The sequence below is a fragment of the Diabrotica undecimpunctata genome, chromosome 3, assembly GCF_040954645.1.
Source record: "Diabrotica undecimpunctata isolate CICGRU chromosome 3, icDiaUnde3, whole genome shotgun sequence".
NCBI lineage: Eukaryota > Metazoa > Arthropoda > Insecta > Coleoptera > Chrysomelidae > Diabrotica > Diabrotica undecimpunctata.
This window is the reverse complement of record NC_092805.1, coordinates 118,228,098-118,249,997: the sequence shown is the minus strand read 5'-3', so window position 1 is coordinate 118,249,997 and position 21,900 is coordinate 118,228,098. Positions and strand designations below refer to the sequence as shown.

Sequence of the window (21,900 nt, the reverse complement as noted above, 5' to 3'; positions counted from 1 at the left end):
TAAATATTTAAGAAAAATATTATACTACAACCTATTTTGTTATAGTCAATTAAGGTGAGAGTGATACTATCTTGTTAAAAGAAAAATCACTTAAAGCCGAATGTATTATACATTTTTGAAATCAGCACAACAAGTAAAGTCCAAATGTATAATAAAAAAAGTAGGAAGTAATTTAAAAGAAAATAAAAGGATAATATGGGGAGCGAGAGGGTGCATTTCTCAGCAAACTTAAATATGACATAATGTCTCCCCCTTCAAATATTAATTAACGTGTTTTTGCGCTTTTCCTAAAAATTTGAAGTTCAAAAGTTATTTAAAGTGGATAGTTTTAGTTGAAAAGCACTATATAACTCGTGTACATTTTAACTAATCAATTAGATAAGTTAAAAAGGTTGCTTTTTAAGTGGAAATTTTACGGAAATTTTAGCCAGCACTGTAGTTTATGTAACATTTGTGCATTTCAGGAAATTACGAAAACATATTGTAAAACAAAAATGAATACAAAACGATACACAAATGAACAGCAATTTATACATAACATCATTCGAAATCCCTTTTTTGTGCAATACATTTTCATTAAACAAATACTCGTAGTATCTGTCCGGGTATGTTTACGTACTTTATTTAAAAATGAAAATGAATGAGTTTGTAAATTTACATTTAAAACATCCGACAGGAGATGTATTTGTCTGGGGAGGCATTGTAATTAAAAATAATGATGAGAAGGGTACAGTAATGTCAGAAAGGGTAGTTAGAAGCGATCAAAAAATGCTTGGAAAAACTTTTACATTCTATAAACTCTTTAGATGGGTATTAATTATTTTTTTTTGGTAAAATTAGTATTAAATATATGATTCAGCATAGACTTCTTTACGCTTTTTAAAATTACACGACTTATAACATTCATCTTAAATCACTGATTTACATTTAACACAAATATAAACCAATTGTTGCTGATATTAGACCAGGAACTGAGGCTCAAAAAAGCGATATCAAAAAATAATTAAATAATTAACTCCGCCTGCATTGCCCACTAGGTGGATCGAGTAGCTTGGTGGGTGATGTTGCTGGTCCCAAGCCCCGATAAAGGAGGAGGGTTGTAGGGTTAGGTTAGCAGCCTGCCGTATATAAAAATAAAAAAAAAGCTCAAAGAACCGGTGACAAGCTTCGGACTAGGATAGAAAATATGGTAACGACAAAGGCGAGAAAAAGGACGACGAACTGGAAAACGAAAAGTATAATGAGAGTGGCGACGTGGAACATAAAAAGCATAAATAATCTAGATCAGGAAATAGAAAGAGAGTTGAGAGAACTGACACGGCTTGGAGAATATTTACTAATATATAGTGGGGTTCCGAAACAAGAAAGAGCAAAGGAAGGTGTAGCAATAATGATCAAAACAAAATATAAAGATCAAATTAAGGAGTGCCAGTACATATCTCAGAGAATACTTTTTGTAAAAATTAGAGCGAACAGCAAAATTATTAACATAATAGGGATATATGCACCAGAAGACCGCAAACCTGAAGGCCATAAAGAAGAATTCTATGTTGAGCTACAAATATTAGTGGAAAGAGAAGTGAAGCAAAATGAATTACTTTTATTATTGGGAGATTTCAATGCCAGAATAGGAGACGAAGTAATATCAGGAATAAAACAAAGGTTTAATGAAAGAGTTATCAATGAAAACGGAAAGAGAATGGTGGAATTCTGCACATTAAACGAACTAAGGATAACCAACACATTTTTTGATCATAAAATTCAACACAAATACACGTTTGAAAATACAAGAGGACATAGATCAATGATAGATTATGTGGTCACAAACAGAAATATTACCCACCATAAACAGATAGTGGATGTGAGAAGTTTGACGTCACCCAATGTGGGAAGCGATCACTATTTGGTACTTGGTAAAATTAGATTCAATGAAAGATGAAAAGAGAAGCTTAAACAAACCAATTCAGAGAAAATAATAAAAATAGAAAATTTAAGAGATGACTCCATAAAATCATTATATTAAAAAAGGCTAGAACAGAAAATGCAAATGGAGAATATCGAAAATGAAAGCAATGTAGAGACTAGCTGTAGAAAACTTATGAAAAATATTCTGGATGCTGCCCGAGAAGCACTTGGAACGAAAATAATAAACAAAAAGTGGTCAACGAAAACAGCATGGTTTACACTAGAGGAGAAACAAAAATGTCACCAAAGAAAGAAAGCTTTCCTAAAATATAAGTCAGAAAAACACGAATGAATCATATGAAGAATATAAAAGAATAAGAATTAAAACTCATCAAATGGTAAGAAAAACAAAAACAGACTACTGGGAAAGATTCACAAAAGGACTAGAGATGGATTTCTATGGACAACAGAAATAAGTATGGCGCTTCATAAGACAACAAAGAAGCGAAATGAAATAACTAGTTGAAATAGAACACATATAAGAGGATACATGGGTGGCCTTCCTGACAGAAATGTTTAAAAAACAAAACGAAGAACCTTTACCAGAAACGCCAAATATAATAACTGAGGAAAAGACCGAAATCTCCCAAAACGATGTGAAAGAAGGAAAAACAAATTAAAAAACAGAAAGTCACCAGGAGAAGATCAAATACCAAATGAACTCTTAAAATATGGAGGTGATCATCTTGTACAACAACTGCAACTTCTTATTAATAAAATAATCACCACGAACAGAATACCAGATGAATGGAGGAGAGCGATCATGGTGATGTTCTTCAAAAAAGGAGATAATATAATTATCGAGCAATAAATCTAATAAATACAACACTTAAATTGACAACAAGAATAATAGCGACTCCTCTGCAAGAGGAACAGCAAGGCTTTCGGACAGGAAGATCATGCACGGATGCAGTTTTTGTAATAAGACAAATAAAAGAAAAGTCGCTGGAATACAACAAACCAGCATATATGTGTCTGATAGATTTAAAGAAAGCGTTTGATAGAGTGAGAATTCGGGACGCGATACATTTATTATATGAAAAGGGAATATTACTGGATTTAGCAAAAACCATTGAGAATATATATAAAGATAAGATAGCTATGGTAAGATGTAAAGGAAAACTATCGCAACCTATCAAATATGAAACTGGCATTAGACAAGGAGATTCGCTGAGCCCATTAATATTTAATCTGATACTGGATATAAAGAAAGGTAAAAAAAGAAGAGGATATAGAATGGGAGAAAAGGAAATAAGGATAATATGCTACGCCGACGACGCCATAATAACAGCCGAAAATGAAGATGACCTACAAAGAGAAGATGTAAACTAGTCGTAAATAACAAAATAATAGAACAAGTGATGAAAACTGAATACTTGGGAATAAAACTGTCAAGCTACGGAAAAGTGGAAGAAGAAGTACAAAAACACGTGAACATAGCAAACAGAGCAGCAGGATGTCTCAACAACACAATCTGGAGAAACAAATACTTCACAACGGAAACGAAAACCAGGATATATAAATCAACAATAAGACCGATAATAACGTAGACAGCGGAAACAAGAGCAGATACGGCGAAAACACAAAGACTACTGGAAACAACAGAAATGAAAGTCTTACGAAAAATAACAAACCAAACTCTAAGAGACAAAGTAAGAAGTGAGGAAATACGAGCGAGATGTGGTATAAGAGGAAATAAACACGTGGACCAAAAGAAGAAAAGTGGAATGGAATCAACACATCGAAAGAATGACAGAAAATAGAATAGTACGAATAGCAAGAGACAAATCGCCAAATGGAAGAAGATCATTGGGACGACCGAAGAAAAGATGGTCAGACAACGTCAATTGATGCTAAAAACCGAAGTAAAACAGGCATTTTGCCTATTTATAAAGTAGGAAGAAGAAGAAAAAAAAAAAATCAGTACCGGACATATATTAGTGATTAGGTCCATACTGGGAAGATATTTTTTATTTACACTGTCGAAAATTCGTGTATTTTTTATTTGGTTTAAGCGGGATACATTTTGAGCTTGGAAAATTATGGTAGTGGAATGTCTAACAAGCTATCAAAAAGTCATGGATTTTACGCGAGAAAAAATTTACAACAATGGTAATTTTTATTTTAATAGGCAGTTTTTAACATATAAAAAGTGAAAAAATAAATGTAATAAATAACTGTTATAATCATATTCGAGCATATGAGACAACAATTATTCACATTAGGTGAGATAATGACAGTGATGTTTACGAAGGATTTCAAGACAATTATTAAAAGTAGGAAAAAGGGCGTTTTTCTACTGAACGGCACTATACCTTACCTGTATCTAGGTACTACTGCTTCAGAACTATCTATCGCGTCTCCCCCTTCCGGTGTACGTGGAGAACTGGGGACGACAGGTTTTTGGAAGAAAGTCTGTTCTTCTGGCGACGAAGCGACTGAAGGTGTCTCTGGTGGAAAACTGCGAGACCAAGTAGATTGCTGAGATCTCGGCCTGGGTCTATGCCTTGTTAAGGTCTATAAATAAAATTAAGAAATATGGTTAATATTTATGAGAACATATAATGAGAACATATAAAATAAAAATGAGAATATTAGGTTCTAATAAACATCTGTTACTAGATTAATTTGTCAGTCGAATTGTTTCTGCTAAAAATATATTAACATTGTTCTGAAACTATAAATATAAACAAAATTTGAAATCGAGAATTTAAAATTGTGGCTAATTTCTTAGTAAAAATAGTAAAAATATATCTTGGTCTCAAGCTATTTTCTTGTGGCACCTTAATGCAATTTACTATTTTTATTGTGAATAAGCCACAATTTCGCTTTAAAATAAGTTAAATTTGACGTTTCGATTTCCACTTTACAAATCGTTCTCCAAATACAAAACATTAATAAATTAAACAAATTTTGATTTTGTTACTTGGTAAAAAATTCTTCTAATACTTAATTGACTCATTCATATTGACTATCCAGACATAATATATTTATTATACATTTTCAAGTAAATGGCCTTAAAATGATATTGTTAATATTTTTTGTTTGAGTTCCTGGGACGACTCTATTGAAAGACAGTTCATTCGATTACATGAAATCAATTTGAACTTAGGAATACCCATCAGAAAAATCATAATATGAGAGTTGTCTTTAAAAAGACAACCAAATGCAATGATAACAGTAAAATTCTTATATTAGTGATCCCATAGTAAACCATGAGGAATGACACCAGGAAAAAACCTCATGATACCATCCCAACATGGAAGTATTATGTCTTACATTTAGTTTACTCTGAAAGTTAATATCAAACTCTAACTTTATGTGTGTGTTATTTTAAAAAATAAATCATGTATTTACTTATTCTCACATTTAATGGTCTTGATGTTTCACCTAAATAAAACTAATGACATTCACAAGGTATTTTATAAATGCAATTCTTTGTCTGTTCTTGTTTATTGTTAGGTTTAGATAAAATAGATGTCAATCTGTTTGTTGTTTTGAATATGTTAATTTTTTTTCTTATCGTTTTATATAAACTATCTTCAAATAAAGTCGTCCCAGGAACGTTACTCAAAAATATTGGCAATATCATTTTAAAGCCGTCTACTTTAAAATGTATAATATGTCAGAACAGTCAAGATGAGTGAGTCAGCTAAAATTAAATTATTAGAAGCATTTTTAACCACGTTACAAAAACTGTCTAATTTATTAATGTTTTAACGATTTCCGAAGTGGAAACCGAAACGTCCAAATAAACTTATTTTAAAGTAAAATTGTGGCTTATTCCCAATAAAAATAGTAAACTGCATAAAAAGTTATCATTATCAAACTAATAGCAGTTGATAGTTAAGTGTTACGTGTGGTCTCTTGTACGGAATGGAAACATGGAAGTTAAAGGCCAGTTCCATTAACAAACTTGAAGTGTTTGAAATGTGGTGCCTGCGTCAAATGCTTAGAATATCATGGACGAACAGGGTCATAAATGAGGAAGTACTCAGGAGAGCGGGCTTACAGGATAGGGAACTTTTTAGTTATGTAAAAAGTAAGAAGACTGCATACTTGGGACACATATTACGAGGAGAAAGATATACTTTTCAGCAACTGATACTCAAAGGGAAGATAGAGGGTAGGAGAGGTCTGGGACGTAAAAAAATGTCATGGCTGCGCAATATTCGACAATGGACAGGAATCCACAGCTATGAAATGCTTCGCAATGCTGCTAAAAACAGAATTATTTAATCCTGACTATTTAACATCTCACCTGACAAGACGATGTACGGTGGACACCTACGCAGAAATGCACGGCACCTTAAGAAGAAGAAGCAGTTGACATATATCAGAGTGAATCAGCTAACGGGGCTGGAGTTTATAGAGAAACAATTTTAAAATGTTTGCCACTTCGGTAGTTTGTATCTTGATAAAGGCTACATTTTCTTAAGAATATATATTTTTTCTTATGAGACAACAAGTATTTTCTGTTATTCTATGATTATCCATAAAAATAAGGCACACTTTCACCAGAATTACCTTTAAATAAATACGCATTTTCTTAAAATGTGAAGTTTTGAAGAAAGTCATTATCTACTTATCTAATAAATTATAACAAATTTACTTTTACATTTATATACTTGTGCATTAGTCAAATGTATTACATGATTGATTATTAAATATTTCTTTACAGTGTGTTTAAAATTTACAATTTGATTATTATCAATTGTCCTATCTACGTGTCGTATCTACGTGTGGTATCTACGTGTCATAGTTTTAGCAAAATTACAATTTTCACAAATTTAATAGCAAGTCAATTTTAAAACAAAAATGTATTATATAAATTAGTTAGGTAATGCCATTTGTAACGATGACATCACCATCGCTGGCCGCAGGCTTGGCATCTCTTTGTAAGCATGCACTCCCACCGACAGCTACCACTACCCTTCATGTGAGTTGGACATAGACCAACGGCAACGATATAAAACGACGTTTACAGCAGCAGATAATCGAAGGAAAGTTGGTACGATGTCAAAAACAAGTACCTGCAGAAAAAGAAGCCAAGGAGTCAATGAGAGAAATAACCAGGTACGCAAAGAGGATGCGGTTCAAACAGTAAATGGTGCACAAGCGGAACATCAAAAGAAAGAGGCTAAAATATCTTAGGTTGAAATATCTTAAGTGTGCAATGTTAAATTTTATTAAGGCAACAAACGTTTGTATTTTAATTTTTATGTTTATAGAGAAGCGAGTGCGAACCGGGGAACTTATCTGAAAAGAACTTCAACCGGCTCTTCGAGTATTGATCTAAGGCCAAATAGTCCTAATCGTCAGCGGCCAAGTATTGATTGGTCGCTTTCCGTTCCTAGTCCGTATTGACTAATGGTCAATTCAGCCACCTTCATCCTAGATTAAGTATTGATTAGCGTTCCCCGATGTTCGCGTATTGACAAATACATTGTCCTTTTATTTTAACCATCCCAGCATCATCAATATTTATTTTTCGTATTTTTTATTTTGTTATTTATTTTAAATATAGTTTTATTTAGATTAAGCTTGTGTTTTACTGAAAGCCGTGTCCAATAGAGCTACCTGTCACATTTTATGACATGTTGGAAGATTTTTTAAGCAATTGATAACCCTGACGGATTGTTAACATTTGGGGACTAAATATAGGTTATTATGTTATCGGTACTCGTACTTTTTTTGACACAAAATTGGTTATCTAAATCACCAATACTAACCAAGATAGATTTTTAAATGGTTTTTGATTAACACCAGATATGCTAAATAATGTATATAAATCATTTGAAGTATGAATCATTTATTTAATTGCGAAAGACAGCACGCACTTTGAAAATCTGTAATAGTAATTGATTTTTTAATTGATAAGTAATTTTACTTTTAGTAATTTGTGGTACGCTTTGTATTATTTACGATTTTTTTTCATTAAAAATATCCTTTACGATCTGTTATGTACTTAATTAGTTCGATAAACAACAAAACTGTCGTAACTTAACAATTATAAGAGTGTGACAAGAAATGTTGTCAGACTTGCAATACTAAACTTAGCCGTTATTAACATAAAAACTACTAAAGTGACAAAAATTTTAATACTATTTCGCTATAAATTTTCGCCCCATTTCACCCTGTATATTATGTTATTATGTATAAATTTTCAAAATTCAGTAAATGTACTGTACAAACAAATATCTGCTAGATGTGTATCTGTTAAAATTATTAAGATATGATACGCTATACTAGCTGGCAATCGAACCCTCGAGGTAACAATATATACCGACCAATCCGCGCCACATCAGAGCCCTAATTTTTACCGTGTCCCCAGGAGATAGCTCAACGTAAAATTTCATTAAAATGAGAATTTCCAATCTTTTATTGCAAAAAAATCCCCTCTAGGAGTTTGTAATGTAGAAAGTAAATTCAGTAATTTTTTTTATTTAATTCATGGCTTTCGATAACTTGATCCATTCAGTCACGATGATCTATTTGACTACTTGAATTTGTTAATGATATTGTTAATGACGTATTTGACCTATTGCATTTGTTAACAAAATAGTACTTCGCCTAGAGGTAAATTAAACATACATATATTGTAAACATTAGTATCACAAGAATCAGTAGAAGAAACAAATCAATACAAGAAACCATACTTTCATTCGTTACATTCAGGGCTCTAACCAACTTAAAGTGAATACTTAGTACCAACATAATATATACATACATATATATATATATATATATATATATATATATATATATATATATATATATATATATATATATATATATTGTTATGATGTATTGTTTGTAAATGATGAGCAATGAGTGTTTTTAATAATATAGGGTTTTTATCGCGGTTCTCAAAGAATTAGTTTGTAAGTACTTTTTTAAATTATCTTTATTATATCTATTATGAAACACACATATATATCTAACACAACCAATGTAAAATTTAAAATAAACTATCTTTAAATTAAAATTCTTATTAAACTAATTAAATTCTATAGACAATGTAAAATTTAAACAAACTATCTTCAAAATTGAAATTGTTATGACACTAACTAAATTATATTAACAAAATTTTGTACCTTTCTTTCACTGAATGCCTAAATTAACTGTTTTCCACTATATAGATTTTAATCACCACTCAATATCTTCGTTCTCAGCTTCGGTTATCCTTGTTTTTGTGAAATTACTTTTTCCAATTATCAGCTTCCACCAATTTAAAATATTTTTCTTCACCAACATTTATAAACCACCAAGCAAACCAACAAACAGCATTTATATTTATTCTTCTTTTCAATATACCAATATCCAATCACAAAATATATTATATATTTATATTTATTCTTCTTTTCAATATACCAATATCCAATCACCATATAATCATCATAAGTTGATTTATACTAATCTCCAATCATAATATAATTTTTAATTTCTTCCAATATCCAACCAATATTCTTCTAATATACTTTCCAATATTATCAAATTTTAATACTAAATCACCGATTATTACATACTTTATACTTTCTTCTAACCTAACCGTCGGTAATAAACTAAACTACCCAAGCTGAGACCGTGCCGGTCTCAGCTTGGGTAGAGGAGGGACTCTGAATTAAGTAGGGGTCCTTCAGCACTTTGCGCAAGACAGACTGGGCGGGGAAGTCCTCAACCCCGACACGGCGCGTCCCAATGGCTGATAGGGGAGTTCCTGTAGATATACAGGACAGGTACGAATAAGGCTAAGCCAAATAAGTACCCGCGGATTAACTGAGGACATGACATTAGGCAGCAGTAATGTCATTACTGGATTAAGGCTGTGGGAAAATAAAAAAATCCTGTAGGCTTAATTCTAAATACTCATAGGCGCCACTCACATTATGAGTCAATCGGTTGTAACACTACGATGGGGAAGGCAACGGGAAACCACCCCATAAATAGTCCCTAGTTCATTCATCATGGTTAATGTAAACTATGTTGAAGAAAATACTGATCATGGACTTCGGATACCAAGATCCGGCAGGGGAGGAAGAACACAAAAATGTAAGGCTTCCCAGGTCGTCAACCCACGAAATCCTTACCAATATGTAAACACTAATAAAGATAAAGTGTGCACGTGGAACGTTCAAAAAATCTGTACTTGGAATGTTCGAAGTATGTTTGAAGGGGGAAAGATACACAACACCATTCAAGAAATGAAAAGACTAAATATCGACGTGATGGGAATCAGCGAGATGAGATGGCCAGGCTCGGGACAGTGCTGTGTGGATGAGCATATGGTATACTATGCGGGAAACGACAAACCACATCACTAGAATGGCGTAGCGGTGATTCTGAGCAAAGAGGTCGCATACCTCTCTCTGACAGGGTCATTCTGATGAAGCTGCAATTCAGACCCGTTAATACGAACATCATTCAAATTTACGCACCAACATCAGAAAAACCAGAAGAGGATATCGAGGAGTTCTACGCAATTGTACAAAAAGCTCTAAAACACACCAAGAAGAACGAGCTAACCATCATCATGGGTGATTTCAATGCCAAAGTTGGCAAAAGCAGTGTAGAAGACATCGTCGGACAACACGGCTTAGGCGAGAAAAACGAAAGAGGAGACCGACTCATACAATTTTGCCGGGAAGAAGATTTTACCATTGCTAACACGTGGTTTAAACTTCCCCCGAGACGACTTTATACGTGGAAGTTACCTGCAGATACAGCCAGCAATATCATCAGAAACCAGATAGACTTTATTCTCATTAACCAAAGATTCAAGAACAGCTTGACTTCGGCGAAGACCTTCCCAGGAGCAGACGTCTCGTCGGACCACAACCCATTAGTGGGCCAGATAGAACTCAAACTAAAGAAACTCTTCAAAAATAAACCTAAACAGAACCTGGATTATGACACTCTAAAAGACCCCGTAGTTCGTCAGAACGTGAGAGATACAATGAGATAAAAACTAGAAACGGCTCAACAACAAGAACAGAGTGTGAAACAAAAATGGAGTTATATCAAAGACGTCATGCTGAATGCGGGAAAAGAACATCTGGAAAAAAAAAAAGAGTAAAAAATAAAGAATGGATGACTGATGACATTCTGCAGATGATGGAACAAAGAAGATTAATGAAAAACAGGGACGCGAAGAAATACCAAGAAACCAACCAGACAATTAAAAAAGAAATACGAAGAGCCAAGGAAACATGGATGTAAGAAAAATGTAAACTAATCGAGGAGCTCCAAGAGAAACACGATCATATAAATATCCACCAAAGGATTCGTGAAGCCACTGGTCAATACAAGAGGAGAAACACACACCTCCTCATAAATAAAGACGGTAATCTGGCGACGACAGTCAATGAGAAGTTGGTTGCCTGGAAAATATATATATCGAAGAACTTTTCTGGGACGACCGAGGCAACCTTCCGGAAATAAATTGCATGACAGGGCCGTCAATTCTAAAAAGCCAGGTAAAGGTTGCTTTAAAACAGTCTAAGAATGGTAAGGCTACAGGCCCGGACGAAATACCCGTTGAACTTATTAAGGTGATGAGTGAAGTGAGCACGAAGGAGTTAACTGAACTGTTCAACGCCATATACGATTCAGGTAATATCCCAGAGGAATGGCTATTGTCAACATTTGTAACGCTACCAAAAAAACGATCTGCGAAAACGTGCGAAGATTTCCGAACTATCAGTCTTATGAGTCATGCACTTAAAATTTTTCTTAAAATCATACATGCCAGAATTTACAAGAAATGCGAAGAAAATGTCGGTGAAATGCAATTCGGATTCCGCAATTCCATGGGTACACGTGAAGCACTTTTCACCTTACAAGTCCTACTTCAGAAATGCCGCGATGTCAGTTGTGATGTCTATATTTGTTTTATTGACTACGCCAAGGCATTTGACCGTTGTCAGCAGAAGATGGTCACCGCACTACAAAGAGTAGGATTGGTTGAGAAGGACATTCGGATCATCATGAATTTATACTGGAACCAGCGTGCTCAAGTCAAGGTCGAAGACCAGCTGACCGACCAAGTGAAGATCATGCGAGGAGTAAGGCAAGGATGTGTGCTATCGCCGACTCTTTTCAATATATACTCTGAGAAGATTTTTAATGAAGCCCTCACAAACCTAGACATGGGAATCCGAGTGAACGGTGAATACATCAATAATATCCGCTACGCCGATGACACTGTGTTACTAGCAACCAGCCTAAACGATCTGCAGGCCTTACTAGACCGAGTGCGAACTATGAGCGTAACATACGGACTGAACCTTAATATTAAGAAAACTAAATTTATGGTTGTCAGCCGTACAAATTTAGATCCCGGGACACTAATGGCAGGTAGCGAAGAGATCCAGAGAGTCGACAGATTCACTTACCTCGGAACTACCCTCAACGTACAATGTGACTACGCTCAAGAGATTAGATCCAGAATTGAAATGGCACGGTCTACATTTATTAAGTTGAGATCCTTGCTGTGATGCAGTGATCTCAGTTTGGGAACCAAGATGCGTATAGTGAGGTGCTACGTTCTTCCAGTGTTACTATATGGAGTTGAAGCCTGGACACTGACGCAAGCCACTGAAAAACGAATCGAAGCCTTCGAGATGTGGATATACAGAAGGATACTAAAAATATCTTATGTGGACCATGTCACCAACGTTGAGGTCCTACAGCGCATGACAAAAGAAAAAGAAGTGCTTAATTTAATTAAACAACGTAAGCTTGAGTACCTCGGCCACGTGATGCGGAACGAAGAAAAATATCGAATTCTTCAACTCGTTATGCAGGGTAAAGTATTTGGCAGAAGAGGAACGGGACGCCGTCACCTGGGATAACCTCAGCGGAGCTGTTTCGCAGAGCAGTCAACAAAACCATGATAGCCTTGATGATCGCCAACATCCGGACCGGATAAGGCACTGAAGAAGAATAAACTAAAACACCTCATAACAGATTGTCATCCAGTTAATGAACGAATTTGTAGGATACGAATAAAGATTCACTTCTGTAATCTATTCATAATAAACGTTCACTGCCCAACGAATGAAAAAGAAGAGGACGGTAAAGTAGCTTTTTACTAATTACTAGAGCAAACATATGACCTAACACCAAAAACGACATCTAAATTATTATAGCTGACACAAACGCAAAGTTAGAAATTGAAAAAGAATACATCGGAATAATTGGAAGGCATAGCCTACATAGAGACACGAATGATAACGATCAATATCTTTTTAACTTTGCAGCTAATAAAAAGATGATCATCAGTTCTACCATATTTCCGCACAAAAACACACAAAAAGGCACCTGGATATCCACTGAAGGAGATGTTGTGAACCAAATAGACCACGCCTTGATAGAAAAGCGATCGCCAAAAGTATACGAGGTGCATGCTGCGGATCAGACCATCTATTACTTCAGCTGACATTGATAGGCTGGCGGCAACACTGTTTAATTTAGCACTGGGTATGGGAATGGGTAGTTAGAAACATCAGACAGCATATGCAGATGCCATAAATATAAACATAACCAAAGTAACAGGCGAGAAACGTAACCGGAAATTAAATCACATGCTAAATAAATAAGTCTGTCAATAAACACAAACATGACTAAAATCCTAGTACAAAGCCGATCGAAGAGAGCAACACGGCCCTACCTGACAGTTGACAACTTAAAAAAGTAGATAGCTTTATTTATTTTTAGCCAACATCACAACGGACATTCAGATCTTAGCAGCCATTTACTATTTCATAATTAAAAAAAAAAATCGTTATATATTTTCCCACTAAACAACTAGCGAGTTAAATTTAAAACAAGGTTTCTTCGAGCTGTGTAATATAAGTTCAAAGCTTCCAAACTAAAGCTAATGGCTAATTGGAATAAGAGGAATAAATCACTTCACTAATTGAGGTAAAAGGATTCCAAACTTCAACTAACTCTTATGTGTATACGATGGTGAAATACTTTATGCTTTAAAGTTTTTAATGACTGAATCTGGAAAACAAACTTTTTCATTTTTTAGCGCACACTCGAAAATGATCTAAGGTTCGTAATAAAATTTTCTGAAGTGAAATAAACTTAAGAGATAAACTCAACATTTAATTAACATCAATATTGAATTAATATTAAAATTTCGTAATTGGGAAATTCACATTTATCCATTATCTCATAATATCATTTTAGAGCGCCCTCAAAGACTTTTAGTATAAAATATAATTTATTTTTGTTACGGTCAGTAAGGTACATATTTTATTACAAGACATTATTTATTTCATCTAGGTTTCATCGCATCCAAGTCGAAGACGTCTTACACCTACTGTAGAAAAGAAACATACCAATCAATATTATACAAACCATCGAAAACATCTACTTACACAATCGAATACAGGTAAAGATAAATGGAAAACTAACACAGTGTATACCAGTACAAAGCGGAGTCAGACAGGGTGACTCGTTAAGCCCACTTCTCTTAAATATAATAATGGACGAAATAATACAAGCAGTACGTAAATGTTATGGTTACAGAATGGGGAACAAAGATATCCAAATATTATGTTATGCAGACGATGCCGCATTAATCTCCAAGACAGAAGACGAGCTTCAAAGAATAACACACATATTCAATAAAACAGCCAAGAAATACAATATGATAATATCAGCAGAAAAAACCAAATATATGACAACATCTAAATACCCACTACGCTGTAAAATCGAAATTGATGGGAAAATAATAAAGCAGGAAGCAAGGTTTAGATATCTGGGAATAGATATAACTAGTTACGGAGATGTTGAAGAAGAAGTATGACAACAAATCTTAAAAGAAAGTTAAGCGGCGGGATCTCTTAAAGACACAATCTGGTAGAACAAATACCTAAGACAAGACACAAAAATAAGAATCTATAAAGCAGCAATTAGACCTATATTAACATACACGGCGGAGACAAGACCTGACACATCTAAAACGAGACTACTACTAGAAACAACAGAGATGAAAATACTCCGACGAATATCAGGGAAAAGTCTGTTGGATAGGGAGAGACGCGAAAACATAAGAGCATGCAATATAGAAGAAGACATAAATGGATGGGTGAAAAAACGGAAACAGGAGTGGAACGGGCACATTAGTAGAATGGCAGAAGATAGGATAGTATGAATAGCACGAGACAAGTCACCAAATGGACGAAGAAATATTGGCAGGCCAAGCAAAAGATGGTGCGATAATTTAAACAATTTATTAGGCTAATAATAAAAAAGAAACAGGCTTTAAAGCCTACATATAAGAAGGAAGAAGAATATATAGGTTTTAAAAAAATTCTTTATTTTACCAAAAGTTTTTACAAAACATCTCTGGATACTTTCTCGTCAATTTTTTTTAGACCGGTTAATTCCATATAAAGACTAATTTTTTAAAATTTAACACTTTTAGATTAACAGAATAACAATAAAACATCTGTTATATATTGAATACATCCAAATCGGTTTTAAATTATTTTTTTACATATCTCCTTTTTCCCCTCCTATATCTTCAAGGCTGAGCAGTATTATGGCAATCTAATTTGTACTTTTTTAACCATAACTTTCTTGTGAAAACACATTCTAATATTTCTGGTTATACAGTATAAATTTTGCAAACTAAAATCTTGCGTGAATCGGTTTACAGTGGACCGAATTTACATTGAGATCTTCAATAGGAACTGGCCTTCCCATTAGATGTGAGGGAAGATGTAAGACAGGGTTACATTTTAGTATTGCTGATTATTTCACCGTTTTTATTAATGCACAGATTAGTTTTTGGTTTACATCCTTGTTTCATTTGTTTTATAAATTTATATGCATTTCGTGTTTCGTCTTCTCTAAAGTTTATTTCCATGTTCATGTCTAGTTCATCTAGTAAAATATATTCTATGTTCTTAAATTGCCGACTTACCTTCATCATCAAGCCATTGGTCATCTTTCCTTTCTTTAATTCCTAGCATTGATTTTGCTGCAGATAATGTTTTCGTGACACTCTTGAACCAAATTTAGAGTTCAGGCGTATTACCCAAAGAGTGGTTAACGTCGATTCTTATTTGTTTCCCCAAAAAAGAAAAACGCAAGAGAATGCAACCATTAGCTTGATGTCTCATGAGCCAAAGTTACTACCAAAAGTCATCCATAACCGAATATATCACAAACTATAGACATAGACGTTAATGATACACAATTTGGTTTTCGCAAAGTCCTAGGAACGCGTGAAGCTCTTTTTTCACTTAATATACTGATACAAAGATGCCTGGATGTCAATCAAGATATATACGCATGTTTTATTGACTATAATAAAGCATTCGATAAAGTATGATATAAAAAATTAATGAATGTGCAATCAAAGAAGATTGACTACAACGACCTCAGGATCATATCAAATTTATACATACCATAAACAGCGAGCAAAAGTACGTGTTAACGAACAGCTGTCAGAAGAAATTGAAATTAGACGTGGAGTGAGACAGGGATGCGTATTGTCGCCAATTCTTTTTAATGTCTACTCCCAAGAGATCTTGAAAAACGCTCTAGAGGGTGAAACAGCTGGAATAAAGGTAAATTGAGTTCCCATTAACAACATTAAATATGCGGACGACACTGCGATCTTAGCCTAAAATGTTGAAGATCTTCAGAGACTGGTGACCAGAATAGTATGGAAAAGAGTACGGTCTAACAATGAACGTCAAGAAGACGAAATTTATAATAATATCGAAAACTGGAACAAGTGGACAAATATGTATATCTGGAAACAATGATTAACTCCACAAATGATTACATTCAGGAGATCAAAATCAGAAAAGAAAAGGCTAGAGCAAATTTCAACAAAATGAGAAGAGTGCTATGTACAAGGGATTTAAAATTGGAACTAAGACTTAGGTTGGCGACGTGCTATATTTTTTCGACTTTGTTTTATAGAGTGGAATCTTGGACCTTGAATGCGACATCAATGAAAAAACTGGAATCATTCGAGCTGTGGGTGTATAGAAGAATTCTGAAAATATCGTGGACAGAACACGTCACAAACAAAGAGGTTCTGAGAAGGATGAATAAAGAAATAGAAATTTTAAATACAATTAACACAAGAAAATTGGAATATCTCGGACATATTACACGTGGAGAGAAATACACCTTGCTCCAACTGATTATGCAGGGAAATATCCAAGGAAAGAGAAGCAAAGAGAGGCGTAGAATGTCATGGCTGCGCAACCTGAGAGAGTGGTATGGATGTACATCAAATGAACTTTTCAGAGCAGCCGTCTCAAAAGTCCGAATAGCTATGATGATTGCCGACCTCCGCCGCGGAGATGGCACTTAAAGAAGAAGAAGATCTTCTAGTGTTTTCTCTTCATTTCCTTCATATTCAGTCAGCTTCCTCTTTATTTCTTCTTTAAATTTCTTTTGAGATTCGGGTTTTTTCAGTTTTGCCAGATTTAGAATTTCTTTTCTTGGTTGAATTTTGTTTGCGTGTCGGCTAATCCTACATCTGAAGTGTACCTGAACTAGTAGGTGGTCTAAGCCTCAGCATGCACCTCGTCTACTAGCAATATAAGCGACAGGAGTACACAACTGTTCTGGAGTTCTAGAACACAGACACCAAAGTTGACCAGGTGGTTGTACGCCGTACTGATATGACACGTCACACGTCAAATGAAGCCCGGAGAGATAAATGGATAAAAACAACGGAGAAAATGGACTTTAAAAGATCGAGCAGACAATCTTGGAACCTACTTAAAAAGCTAGGGGAAGTGCCCCGCCCGTTAGAAACCCCACTTTTTGTCCTCCGACCAAATAGCTAGCAGAACAGTGACCCTATCTAGGGCTCCACGTGACAAAGAACATACAAAATATATAAAAAAGGAACTCAACAACTTACGTCAAACAGCTGGACATAACCCAAAGTTCTTCCTTTTGGGTTTTGATGGGATACATCCTGAGTTCCTACTACAATGCGGTCAAAGGACAAGAAAATGGTTGGCTGCGTTCTATTCACTGATCCTTAGAACTGGAAACATACCAAAAGCTTTTAAAAAGAGCAAAATAATTGCTGTATTAAAACCCAATAAACCCCACCATAAAGTTGAAAGCTACCGCCCTATAGCACTTCTCAGTTGCTGCTATAAACTGCTGGAACGACTTATCCTAAACCGAATAGGCCCACAAATTCTTGAAAATATCCCACTAGAACAAGCAGGTTTCATACCTAATCGAAGCTGCGCAGATCAGGTCCTAAGTGTAACTACGCATATAGAAGCAGGCTTCCAAAAGTAACAAAAGACGGCTGTAGTCTTTGTGGATTTGACAGCTGCCTACGACACAGAATGGAATGAGGGACTCCTCTATAAACTAACCAAAATAATCTCATGCCAAAGAATATTGCAACTAATAAACAACATGCTCTCTGATCGATACTTCCAGGTAATCCACGGTAATGACAAAGCAAAGAGAGGAAATTAAATAATGGACTACCCCAAGGATCAGTCCTTGGTCCGATGCTTTTTAACTTATATATATCGGACCTACCTGACACTGATGGAAGAAAGTTTGGCTACGCTGACAACCTAGCAATAGCAGTACTACATAAACAGTTTGAAATTACTCAAAACCTGCTGACTAACGACCTCAACAAACTATATGAATATTTCACAAAATGCCGCCTGATACCCAACTTAAATAAAACTGAGGTAAGCTGTTTTCACCTCAATAACAAACAGGCAAACCAAAAATTAGAGGTCAAAATGAGAAATGTAGCACTACCCTACCAACCCTATCCAAAATATCTGGGGGTTACCTTGGACAGGACTCTCTCGTTTAAAAAACATCTACAAATAACTGCACAAAAAATAAGTAGTAGAAATAACCTTATCCAGAATCTTTGTGGTACCAACTGGGGCGCATCTGCGGACACACTACGAACATCTGTGATAAGTTTGGTTTATTCTGTGGCAGAGTACTGTGCACCGGTCTGGCTAAATAGTCGTCATGTGAAAATAGTTGATACGCAGCTTAATAAAGCAATGAGAATGATTAGCGGCTGCATCAAGACTACTCCACTATATTGGCTTCCGATCCTTAGCCATATTCCTCCGCCTATTCTACGAAGACAAAAGACCTTGATAACGGAGTATTCGAAAGTAAATAGCAACTTGCAACTACCAATCCATGAAGACATTTCGAGTTTAGCAGCAAACCGAGTCCCATCCAGAAAACCACCCATAAGAACAGCCCAACAGCTAACAGCAGATGATTTCAATGTTACCTTCAGATGGCGCACGCTGTGGACTGAGGAAGCCCCACCTGAAGTATCCAACCTTATTGACCCAGCCACAAAACATATGGAAGAGCCTAAACCGAATTAGAACGGGACATGCAGTATGCGCACACAACCTACATAAATGGGGAAAACAGCCAACCTCCAGCTGCGACTGTGGAGCTCCAGATCAAACCATCCAACACATAGTGGAGACATGTGAATTGAGGGCATATCAAGGGGACTCAAAAGACTTTTTCAAAACTACGCCTGCAAGCCTTGAATGGATAGCTCAACTTGACTTAAAGATATAACCTTATCTGTTTGTATTATCTTGTATTTTATCTATATTTTGTCTATGTTCGTTTTTATATAATCTTATGTTTGTATTTTTGGATTATGTACTTACGTTTTTTACAATTATTACCGTATTTACTCCATCCACGTATTGAGCCATACGCTAAATAAATATTAAGAAAATATTAAGAAGCTATAATTGGACTTCTTCCATCGGAATTAAATATTTCGTTGGTAATCTGTCATCAACATGTGGGATTTAAAGCTAACAACGAATGGTGACTTAATTATGTGGTTAATATTTCACACATATTATTATGTCCATACTTGATGATCCCATTTTCAGGTTTCTCAAATATTCGAACTTACCGTCACGAAAAAATTAACCCGATCAAACCATCTACTAAACAATTATTCGTCATAAAAATGAAAATTTAATCCGGTTTTTTGGACAAGGACGACGCGGCATTGAAAGAAAAATGTTGTTCTGGGTGGAAAATATTCTAAAGAACTTGCAAATTAGAAAAAATTTGCCAGAATAATCGCCAACCTCCATAAATAGAGACAGCAATTGAAAAAGAAGAAATTCCGGCACTCCGCGAGGTTTCAGATTGAGGTAAGTATTTGTACCAATAGTTTACACCGATAAAATGATTAGAAGGTATTAGGGACTGGTTAAGATAAAGTTATTAATCTGTATCGACGGCTTGATGGCAAAATTAAAAGAGCTACCATTCTGCAGTACGATAAAAGATGCTGTATAAATGTACGATGGACAAAACCGTGTAAAGGTAACCCCTAAACATCGAGGCGGCGAGGATTTAGTCCACTCTAAAAGATCTTAGCATACGAGAGCAGAAGACAATCATCTTTTTGGTGTGCTTATTGGTATGAATATTGGTGGAATAAGCTGCACAGATGTTGTGTTGGCCCAGGTTCTAAGGTTTTTTAACCAGGATGTTCTTTTTCTTCCTGGAGCTCGTTTTCCAAATATTTTTCCTTGCAGGATGGTTTGTAATAGAGCATATCTCGATTCATTTCGCATAATGTGGCCGAAATACTGTAGCTTTCGAGATCTAATGGTGGTGAGCACCCCTCGATTCTTATTCATTCTTCTAAGGACCTCCTCATTTGTAACTGGTAACTAACCAATGTAGCCACATCTCAAATTCTTAAAATATTCTGCACATATCTTCGTTCAAGAACAATTCAACTCCTTAAAACAGACCAGATAAGACATAGCAGTACTTTTATGCCAAGATAGAGGTTGTGGCTCTTAAAGAAGGCCCCTTATCGGGTTTTTCCGACGCGCTTTATCTCCTGGATGTTGGTCCACGAGATAGTTTGGCTCTGTGAAAAAAAGACGGTCATAAAGAAGGTAATTGGACTCTGTGAACTGAGAAAACAGCACGAAGAAGCTGTCATGCTATTTGTGAATGTAAAATATTTAATAACATGAGGCCAAGGGACAATGGTAATGTAAGTATTGAAACGGAACAAATCCTTAAACTTTCTAATCTACCTAAGATAGTTGCTGGCTTTTATTAAGAGCAGGGGACTTTTTAGTAAAATTTAATGAAATGACAGAGTTTGATACAAGGATTTCAAGTGCCAGAAACAAGCAGTCTCATCTGAACTAAGAAAAGGAAGAAAAGAACAAGTCTGTCAGAATTATATTATGTGTTATATATATTAGACATACCATTTTTATTCAATCTAGCAAATCACAGAAAGATAAAAAAAGTTTTTTTGCGCGGAGGGATTTTAACTTTAATAAATTAACCTCATCCAGACTATCGAGGAAACACATGTAAAGAAAGAGAGGAAAAGAGAGAAACAAACTATAACTACAAAAACTAGTTTACCACCCTTAATGGGAATTGATCACAATTTCAGTGTAAAATACGTTTATTTTCACGTTTCATTTCCACTTGGGTATTGTATTTTAAAAAAGATTTCCGAGTGAAATCGAAACGTCAAAATAAACTTACTTTCAACTGAAATTGCATACACCACTGCAACAAAATATTTTCCGTACCTTCATCACCTAAGTGAATCGAAATTCTTCCAGCCATGGGAAAAGGTCCGAATGGAAAAGTCCAAATGACTTTTTTTATTATTTATTCAAATGTTCTTTTCATGGACTATGAAAAACAAAAAATTAACCCTATTCTTACAATTTAACGTTAAATACATTGATCCAAATATTAGCAAAAAAAGTATCCTTTCACCGACCATATCTTCCTTCGTATTGTATCTAGAATATCTTTTTTTATAAGCTTAATTTTTGTTTTGCATACTTTTTTGATCAAATGCATATTTTTTGAGTTGTTCATGAAAAACCGGTAAAAAAC

The 21,900-nt window shown here is 34.9% G+C and overlaps 1 protein-coding gene across 3 annotated transcripts in view; it reads right to left on the bottom strand.

Annotated features, from left to right (window-relative positions):
* The window catches only part of rho-5 (rhomboid-5), a 693,122-nt gene that overhangs the window by 61,649 nt on the left and 609,573 nt on the right, over positions 1-21,900 (bottom strand). For all 3 annotated transcript variants that reach the window (XM_072526724.1, XM_072526726.1, XM_072526725.1), the window contains one exon: positions 4,286-4,482. In XM_072526724.1, coding sequence (XP_072382825.1) covers positions 4,286-4,482 — 197 coding nt within the window. The remainder of the gene's footprint in view (positions 1-4,285; positions 4,483-21,900) is intronic.